Consider the following 8,869-nt stretch of genomic DNA (forward strand, 5'->3'; position numbering starts at 1 on the left):
GCCCGCCCAACCATTGCAGCCGCACCTCCCGGCGTGCCCCGCGGCGCGGCGCTGATAGGCGGAGAGCGCCGCGCTTCCCGGCGTATCCTGCGCGCTCCGCGACGGAAGCGGCGTGAGGAACTACGGGTCCCGGCAGGCCCCGCGCGGCCGCCATCGCCGGGCCCGGCGGGGATTTCCCGGGACGGCGGCGGCCCCATGGCGGCGCGGGCCTGAGCGCGGCCCAGCCCGGCGGCCCGGCGATGGCGGCCGCGGAGGCGGCGGCGCCGGCGCCTCCCGGTGAGGTGAAGCGGCCCGAGGGCGATGAGTGGTGCGACAGCGGCCTGGGCTCGCTGGGTGAGGGGCAGCTGGGGCTGCTGCCCGCCAGCCCCGGGCCCGCCAGCCCCGGCACTGAGCGGCCCGGCTCGGGCCCCGGCACGGCGGCTGTAGGCGCCGTCCGCCTGACCGAGGCCCCCGAGGAGGAAGAGGAGGAGGAGGAGGAGGTAGCGGCCGCCGTGGACCCTGCGGCCTGGCTACGGCACGTCCTGGCCTTCCTCACTGAGGACGGTGACACGTAAGTGAGGGGGAGGGGGAACGGACACGGGACCCCCTTCCCTAGGGGTCTCAGGACCCGCATCGCCCGCTGGGGAGATCCTCCTGCGGCGGGGCGGGTGGGATTCCCCAGCCCCGGGGCGGTGGGTGAGAACCCCTGTCCATCCTAATGGCTCCGACAGCAGATCCCGGCCCCCCCCCGCAGGGGTCTCCTTTGCCCGCCTCCCACTCCCGGGGGTCTCCTTTGCCTGCCTCCCCCCACGCCCCTTTCTTGGGGATCTCCTTTGCCCCCCCAGCACACACGGGACCCTGCTGCACTCTGAGGGGTGCCCCCCCTCCCCCAGTTCTGCTTTTGCCCTGTCTTGCTGGGGGCAGCAGGGCCCCCCTGTGACGCTGCCCCCCGCCCCCCCCCCCAGGGCCTTGCATTTGGCCGTCATCCACGAACACGAGGCCTTCCTGGACTCCATCCTGGCGTACACGGGGGGCACCGAGTACCTGGACCTGCAGAACGACCTGGGGCAGGTGTGGAAAAGGGGGGAGGGAGTTGGGGGGTGCCCCCCAGCCTCTGCGCTGGCCCAGGGGGGCTCCCTGCGCCCCCAGCCCTGAGGGGTCTCTCTCCCTGCAGACGGCGCTGCACATCGCCGTCATCCTGGGCCTGTCCGGCTTCGTGCGGAAGCTGCGGGCGGCGGGCGCGGGGCTGTGCGTGCAGGAGCGCGGGGGGCACACGGCGCTGCACCTCGCCTGCCGCGAGGGACGCCGGAGCTGCGCCCGCCACCTCCTGGGACCCCCTCGAAGCCCCCCGGCGCCCTGCGACGAGGAGGTGCGCGCCCAGCTCGACAGCGTCAACTATGACGGTGCGGCGGGGGGACAGATGGACGGGGACGTGGGGTGGGGTGGGGGTACACGGGAGGGGGATGCGGTGGGGCTGTGGAGCTGCGGCAGGGGGCACGAGCTGCGGGGGGGGGGGATGCCACGGGGCTGGGGGTCCCCTGTGGGGCCGGGGGTCTGCAGCAACGTCCCCGCCTCCGCTCCCCTCCCCGGCAGGTTACACCCCCCTCCACGTCGCTGTCCTTCGCAAAGACCTGGAGATGGTGGAGCTGCTGCTGAGCGCTGGCGCTGACCTCAACAAGGCGGTGAGCGCTGCCCCGGTGGCATGGGGGGGGTCCTGGGGGTCCCCTGCAGCCCCCTGATCATCCCGTTCCCCCCACCAGGAACCCAGCTGCGGCCGCAGCCCCCTGCACCTGGCGGTGGAGGCGCAGAGCCCCGAGGTGGCCGAGTGCCTGTTGCGCGCCGGCGCCGACCCCGCCGCCCGCATGTATGTGGGGTACACCCCCCTCTACAGCGCCCGCCACCGCCCTGACCCCCGCCTGCCCCAGCTGCTGCGGGATTTCGGGGCGCAGGAGCCCCCTGGGGACTCTGATGACAGCCCTGACGAGGGCGAGAGTGACAACAGTGATGTAAGTGCCCCCTGACCCAGATTGCGTGCCCCCAAACCCCCTTGTCTCCTCCACTGATGGGGGGGGGGGGGCTTGCCTCTCTCCTGGCAGCCCCCTAAAATTGCGGGGGGCTCGCCCTGCTCCCAGCAGCCCCCTGGGGCTCTGCGAGGGATGCTGAGCGCTGGCTGTGTGTCCCCCCAGGAGGAATATGACGACATCATCATCAACAGCGGGCGCTGCATGGACTGACGGGCCCCCCGATGCCCCCCCACCCCTGCATCTCCCCCTATTTATCCGGGGGCTCCCGAGGCCGTTGGCTGGACTTTGGGGGAGCCCCCGCTCCCCCCCACCCCAACCCTGCCACCTCCCCCCCCCCCTCCCCCCCGTCCCAGTTGTAGCGTAGACGATTTAGATCGGTTGTTGTAAAATAAAGAGGTGTTCGGCCACTGCGTAGCCCACCCGCCACCCCCTTCCTCCTCCTCCTCCTCTTCCTCCTGGTGTCAGCACCAGGCAGGGGCTCCCGGCGCCCACCTGAAGCCCCTGTCCCCCCCCCATCCCCAAGGTCCCTATCACCACTGTCGCCCCACCCCGGGCCCCTCACTGTGCACCCCCAGCAGCTTCCCAGTCTCCCCAGTTTCTCCTCTGGGTGCTGTGCTGACACGGGCTGCCACGCGGTGCGCACGCATGTGCGAACGAACACAGAGCACACACCCACGTCCTCCCGGGGGCTGCGGCTCTCGGGATGGGGGGGTGAAGGTGGTGTTTATTGCAGGAGCTCATTAGCACCAGGGACTGGGGGGGGAACGTGGGATGGGACACCCGCGCGTCCCCCCCGTGGGATGTGTCCGTGTGTCCCCGTCCTTGCAACGTGTATCTTCTGCCTCTGTGTCCCGTCTGGTGTGGGGCTGCCCTCGGGTGTCCCCCTGGCCTTGGGGTGCGGCGTGGGGGACACCTCGGGGTCCCCCTGCCTCAGGCCACCTGGCGGCCCCCCCTGGGCTGGTTGGGCCCGATGTAGCGCAGCAGCGGGGCCGGGGGCTGGGTGAGCACGGCCTGGCCGACAAAGGGCTGCAGGGCGGCTGGCACACGGACACTGCCATCCTGTGGGGGTGCAGGGCAGGGTGAGACCCCCTGTACCCCCCCAGCACCCTGGGGTGCCCCCCAGCCCCCCTCCCCCAGCACGCACCGGCAGCTGGTTGCACTCCAAGAGAGCGATGAGCATCCGGGAGACAGCGCAGGCAGTGCCGTTCACCTGCAGAGGGGCCAGAGGGGTTTAGTGGGGAGCAGAGGGGTTTGGGGACCCCTGGGGGGGATTAGTGGAGAGTAGAGGGGTTTGGGAACCCCCCGGGGGGGTGTTAGTGGGGGCACAGGGTTGCAGGGACCCCCCGGTGCCCACCGTGTGTGCATGCTGCAGTTGTCCGGCCCCATCCGTGTACATGATATTCAGGCGCCGGCTCTGGTAGTCGGTGCAGTTGGAGGCACTGGAGATCTGGGGTGGGGGAGCAACGGCGGTTCATAGGCATTTGGGGACTCCCCCCAGGTCTCCTGATAATGGGGAGCCCCCCACCTTGACCCCAGGGCCCCCCACAATGGGGATTCCCCCCACCAGTTCCCCAGCAAACCCCAGAATGGGTTGACCCCATGCAAGCCCCCTTAACAGGGCAGGATCTGCCCTCGGATGACTGGGGGACCCTGTAATGGGGGGGGCACCCTGTGCAGGCCCCAAATTAGGAGGGTTTGCCCCCCTCCCCAGGGGATTTCCTTCCCCTCCGGTTGCCCTCACCTCCCCGTATTTGTCCCGCCCGGGCATCCAGGCTTCGATATCGAACTTGCGGTAAGCGGGGAGCCCCAGCTCCTCCGTGGGCATGTCGAGGACACTGCGGGGAGCAGGGCTGTCAGTGGGGGGGGGACGACAGGAAGGGGGACACACACAGAGCAGGGGGACACGGGGATGTCCCCCCCGCCCCACCCTCACCGGTAGTGCAGGCCCAGCTCGGAGAACATCTCCTTCTGCAGAGCCAGGAACTCATCCAGCAGCGCCTCGCTCTCGGTCCCGCTCTCGGCCGCTGTCACCCCAAACATCTCCACCTGCGGGGACAGAGGACAGGGCTGCGTCCGTCTGTCCATCCCCACCTCCCCTGGATGCCAGCGTCCTTCCACCAGTTCCCCCAGTACCTTGGTGAACTGGTGGACACGGTAGAGCCCCCATGGCTCCCGCCCCGTGTCCGTCTCGGCCCGGTAGCAGGTGCTGGAGCAGACGACCCTGGCCGGAGCAAGGGGGTGAGGATCCCCCAGACACCTGGGTACTCCCTGGGAGGGGTTGGGGGTGTCGTGTGTGTCCCCCCCCCAGCAGGGAATGGGGGCTCTGGGGGAGTGGGGGGACCCCATACCTGATGGGCAGGTCCTCCAGCCGCACGGCGTGGTCCATGAAATACCCTGGAGCAGAGGGATGGGCTGGGGGGGCAGCGCGGCTCCTGGAGCCCCCCACAAAGGCACAAACCCCCAATTCCCCGGGTTTCACCCCGTTTTTCCTCACCTGCAATCCCCACCTCGGAGGTGCCGGCCAGGCAGAGGTCCTCGAAGCGGGAGGGGTCGATGTTGTAGACGGGCGAGGGGCTGGCGTTGAGCTGCACGCCGCAGCCCTCCTGCGAGGGGAGGGGGGCACGGGGGTGTCATGGAGGGGGACACTGAGGGTCGTAGGGTGGGGGGACGCGGGGATGGGGATGGCACTCACAAAGACGGCGCCTCGCAGCAGGTCAGGGACCGTCATGGGCAGGAAGCCCTGGGGGAAAAGGGGCATCAGGGGGGCGTGGAGACCCCCCCCCCGACCCTCCTAGGACCCCCCGGAACCCCCCGCATACCTTGGCCAGCAGCTTAGCCAGGGTGAAGCGCACGAGCGCGTGCTCCAGCAGCGCGCCGGCCCCGCACAGGTAGTAGGAGCGGTGCCCCGAGACGTGCGACAGGCGCCTGCATCACGGGGACACACACACGCACAAACACGCGTGTTGTGGGGGCACACGCGTGACGCCGGCTGTCCCCGCCCCGGCGCCCGTGGGTGCTCACCGCTGGCGGATGATGTCCAGCCCCTCGCCCAGCTCCAGGTGTCCCTTCGGCCTGAAGTCGAACACTGTGTGGACAGAAGTGTGGGGAGCCTTCCTCGCCTCGGGCACCCTCTTCTTCCTCCCCAAAACCTTCCTCACCCCAGGGACCCTCCTCTTCCTCACCCCCAGAACTGCCCTCTACCCCCCACCCCTACGACCCTCCTCTATCCCCCACCCCCCCCCACCGCCTACCTCACTCCAGGGACCCTCTTCTTCCTCCTCATAGAGCCTTCCTCACCCCTGGGCACCCTCCCCCTTGCTCCCCCCCCCGAAATCCCCATCACTTCAAGGTACCCTCCTCCTCCCTCCCTCACGTTGAGCCTCTCTCAGCCCCAGGGGACCCTCCTTGCCCCCCCCTCCCCAATCTCTGCAGGGACACTGAGGTCCAGTTCCCCCCTCCCCTCCCCCGGCGTACCTGGCTTCTCTCCCACCACCTCCAGCAGCCGGGCCTGGCTCTCGTCGCCAACGGGCTGGGGGCAGAGGGGGTGTCAGGGGGGGCGGGGGGACACGGCACCCCCCCCGCCGTGTTGTGCCCCCCGCCCCAGCTCACCGCCTCGGGGTGGGTGCGGTTGGGGAGCTGCAGAGCATCGAGGTAGAAGCGCTCGTCCAGGGCGGCCTCCTCGGCCAGCAGCGCCTGCAGCTGCAGCCGGATCTGGCGGCCGCGGGCCCGCAGCGCCGCGTAGGCGGGGAGCTACGGAGACACGGCGCTGGGGGCGCGGGGGGGCGGGTGGGCACGGCGACCCCCGCCCCCGGCACCCTCCACCGGGGTGCGGGGACCCCCTCCCCGTGCCCCCAACAGCCTTACCGCCTCCGCCGTGTTCTTGTCGTGGGATGCCTGCGGGGGAGATGCGGGTGAGGGGGGGATGTGGGCGGGACGCGGGGGTCCCAGGGGGTCCTGGGGGACAGACTGGGGGGTCTCACCATCAGTGCCCGCACGCCCTGGGCCACCTGCCCCTTCTCGGCCTCCAAGCGGGCGATGCTGTCCCGCACCTCGCCCAGGCGGGACCAGGTCTGCACCTAGGGAGGGGCCGGGTGGGAGGGGCCGGGTGGGAGGGGCCGCTGCGGACACGCCCCTTCCCGCCCACAAGCCCCGCCCCAACAGGACACAGCCCTCCCGGCCACCCTGCAAATCCCCGCCCCTTCCTTCAGCCCCGCCTCCATCCGTCTCCACGAGCCTCCAGCCCCGCCCCTTCCCCGACAGCTCCGCCCACACCCTCAAGCCCCCCGCCCCCTCCAGCCCCCAGCCCGCCCCTTCCCCTCCCGCCCCGCCCCCGAGCCCGCCCCCTCCAGACCCCGCCCCGCTCACGATCTGGCGGAGGTCGACCCCCCGCAGCGGCCCCCGCCGCCGCTCCAGCTCCCGCTCGCTCAGCGCCGCCACCTCCAGCTGCGGCCGCGCGCTCAGGCCCTCGCGCACGTGCTCGTACAGGCGGCTCCGCCCCGGCCGGGCCCCGCCACCGCCCCCCACCCCTCGCCACCCCCGCCCCGCCACCCGCCGCGCCGCCGCCAGCGCCCTGGGCGCCGCCATCTTGGACGCCGGCGCGGGGCTGAGGCGCGTCACGTGGCGGAAGGGGCGGGGCGGGGCCGGCGCTCTGGCCACGCCCCCTCCGGGCACTACCCCAGGCCCTTTCCCAGCGCTCCCAGAAGCACCCCGTGCCCCCCCCCCCGGGTGTCCCCAGGTCCCCCAATCCCCACCCCCAGTGCCACCAGAACCCCCGCGTCCCCAGGACCCCCTCCAGACCCCTCCCCCGTGCCCCTGGTACTGTAAAAGCCAGCTAAAAGAACTCTCAGACTCAATTTCGGGAGTTTAGAAGCAGGTGTTCTTTTATTACAGCGCCGGGTGCACGGGGCATAACTCCTCCCGGCCTGCACACCCACTGGAGCTCAGAAACGACATTTATCCGTGACGGGCTCGGGGCGGGGGGGCAGTCAGTCCTTTCGCCCCTCAATTGAGTCAGGGGTCGTGATTTCCCCCCACCGGAATTCCTTTCCCCGGTTTCATGATTCGGCACCTTCTGGGCCAAGATGTCCCCTTTTATGGCTGCTGATGGATTTGTGCCCTTCCTCACCTCCACGCCCTTGTAGCAGGATGTTTCCACTGTCAGTCCTTGAAGTTTTACTGCGTCGAGTTCTCTTAGGAGGCCCTTGTCGACGGGGCATTCATTGCTAATACCCTCCTCTCTGGCCCAAGCGTTATTAACTACCGTGTTGAAATTCCTAACTGTGATAATTTCCTAACTACTAATAACCCCTGTGCTATTCCATCTCACCCAAGAATAACAGATATATATAAATAGTTCAGCAACAACTCTGGTACATTGGCCGGACGTAAATCAAGTACATGCCATCCACCACAAAAGGCACAGTGGAACCTTCTATCTTTCAGCTTTTATCCAAGGTATCACCCCCAGGCACCGCTAGTGTCCCCAGGAGCCCCCCCGGTGTCCCCAGGTCCTCCTAGCCCCCGCCAGTGCCCCCAGCTTCCCCCCTCAGTGTCCCCAGGACTCTCCCCAGATCAGAGGCCCCTTCACAGTGTCTGCAGGCTCCCCACCAGCGACCCCAGAGCCTCCCAGGCCCCTTCCCAATGTCCCCAGCCCCTCACCAGTGCTCCCAAATCCTCCCATGTCCCCACCAGGCCCCTTCCCAGTACCTGCAGGCTCCCCACAGTGTCCCCAGGGCCTCTTCCCAAAGTCCTGAGCCCCCAGGTCCTCCCATGTCACCTGCATGCCCCTCCCGAGTGCCCCCAGGCTCACCACCAGTATACCCAGGCACCCCCAGGCTCTCTCCTAGTGCCCCCAGGTCCTCCCATGTCCCCCCCAGGCCCCTTCCCAGTGCCCCCCAACACTACTCCGCAGTGCTTCCCGCACAGCAACAGCCTTTAATGGTTGCACTAACGGCACAGACGCTCCCCGCAACGCAGAGGGGCCCGTCCCCGCTCCCTCCCCTCACTTCTTCTTCTGGACGTGGGTGCAGTCGTACTTGCCCCGCACGATGGTGAGCTTCACCCCCGGCAGGTCCTGCGTGCGGCCGCCCTGCACCAGCACGACGTGGTGCTCCTGCAGGCTGTGGCCCTCGCCGGGGATGAAGCACACCACCTCCTTCCCGTTGCTCAGCCGCACCCGCGCGCATTTGCGGTTGGCCGAGTTGGGCTTTTTAGGCTTCCGGATCAGGTTCTTGATCACCACCCCCTTGATCTGGGGGCGGCCGAAGGTGGCCCCCAGCTTGGGCGGCGGCGGCTTGGGCCGGCCCTGCCGGTGCATCTGGTTGAGGGTGGCCATACCGCCGGCCTGCTGCGGGCAGAGGGGCACCGGCCACCTCCCGGGCGCGACGGCGGGCGGCAGCGCCCCGGCAGCTGCGGAGGAGGAGGACATAGAGAGGGGTCAGCGGCCGCGGGCAGCGGGAGGGCCCCGGGCAGGGACGGGGGACGAGGCGGGGTACGCACCGCAGCCGCGCAGCGAGGCCGCGGCCCTCAGCAGAGCGCGGAGCGGCATCTTACGGGCTCGCAGCACCGCGACCGGCGGGGCCTGAGGGAAGGGAAAACAACCGGTTAACGCCCCATCCTACGGGCCCGGGGTGGGGGGGCACGACCGCACCCCACACCGGAGCCGAACGCGGGAGGCACCGCCACGCTCACCTCACGCCGCTGCCATCTTAGCGCGCCGCCGTCCCCTTCCGCCGCCTCTCCCTCCGCGCCGCGCTCTGATTGGACAGTCAGAACGCCAATCTCCCGCCCTTCTCTCTGTGATTGGCCACATACCTCCTTTAGCCGTCCCTGACCGCCACCGCTCCTACGGGGGCGCGGCGGGGTCA

The 8,869-nt window shown here is 69.7% G+C and overlaps 3 protein-coding genes across 3 annotated transcripts; 1 reads left to right on the plus strand and 2 right to left on the minus strand.

The window, feature by feature from the left end:
* Window positions 1–108: 108 nt before the first annotated feature.
* NFKBIB (NFKB inhibitor beta) lies at window positions 109–2,429 on the plus strand. Its single transcript, XM_064437327.1, has 6 exons — window positions 109–550; window positions 945–1,050; window positions 1,154–1,382; window positions 1,573–1,661; window positions 1,740–1,985; window positions 2,166–2,429. The coding sequence occupies exons 1-6, from the start codon at window positions 240–242 to the stop codon at window positions 2,211–2,213; spliced, it is 1,029 nt and encodes a 342-aa protein (XP_064293397.1). The 5' UTR covers window positions 109–239; the 3' UTR covers window positions 2,214–2,429.
* A 278-nt stretch (window positions 2,430–2,707) lies between these two features.
* Window positions 2,708–6,620, minus strand: SARS2 (seryl-tRNA synthetase 2, mitochondrial). The gene is made up of 16 exons (XM_064437324.1): window positions 6,369–6,620; window positions 5,984–6,079; window positions 5,868–5,897; window positions 5,613–5,753; window positions 5,478–5,532; window positions 5,025–5,088; window positions 4,823–4,928; window positions 4,696–4,743; window positions 4,498–4,606; window positions 4,352–4,397; window positions 4,137–4,224; window positions 3,937–4,049; window positions 3,745–3,838; window positions 3,358–3,450; window positions 3,148–3,213; window positions 2,708–3,062 (listed from the first exon to the last, which is right to left on the minus strand). Exons 1-16 carry the CDS (start codon window positions 6,585–6,587, stop codon window positions 2,934–2,936), a joined length of 1,497 nt encoding a protein of 498 aa, XP_064293394.1. The 5' UTR covers window positions 6,588–6,620; the 3' UTR covers window positions 2,708–2,933.
* Window positions 6,621–7,917: 1,297 nt separating this feature from the next.
* On the minus strand, window positions 7,918–8,849 carry MRPS12 (mitochondrial ribosomal protein S12). The gene is made up of 3 exons (XM_064437428.1): window positions 8,694–8,849; window positions 8,502–8,583; window positions 7,918–8,411 (listed from the first exon to the last, which is right to left on the minus strand). Exons 2-3 carry the CDS (start codon window positions 8,548–8,550, stop codon window positions 8,005–8,007), a joined length of 456 nt encoding a protein of 151 aa, XP_064293498.1. The 5' UTR covers window positions 8,551–8,583; window positions 8,694–8,849; the 3' UTR covers window positions 7,918–8,004.
* Between the last annotated feature and the right edge of the window lie 20 nt (window positions 8,850–8,869).

The sequence above is a fragment of the Phalacrocorax carbo genome, chromosome 31 (assembly GCF_963921805.1).
Source record: "Phalacrocorax carbo chromosome 31, bPhaCar2.1, whole genome shotgun sequence".
Taxonomy (NCBI): Eukaryota; Metazoa; Chordata; class Aves; order Suliformes; family Phalacrocoracidae; genus Phalacrocorax; species Phalacrocorax carbo.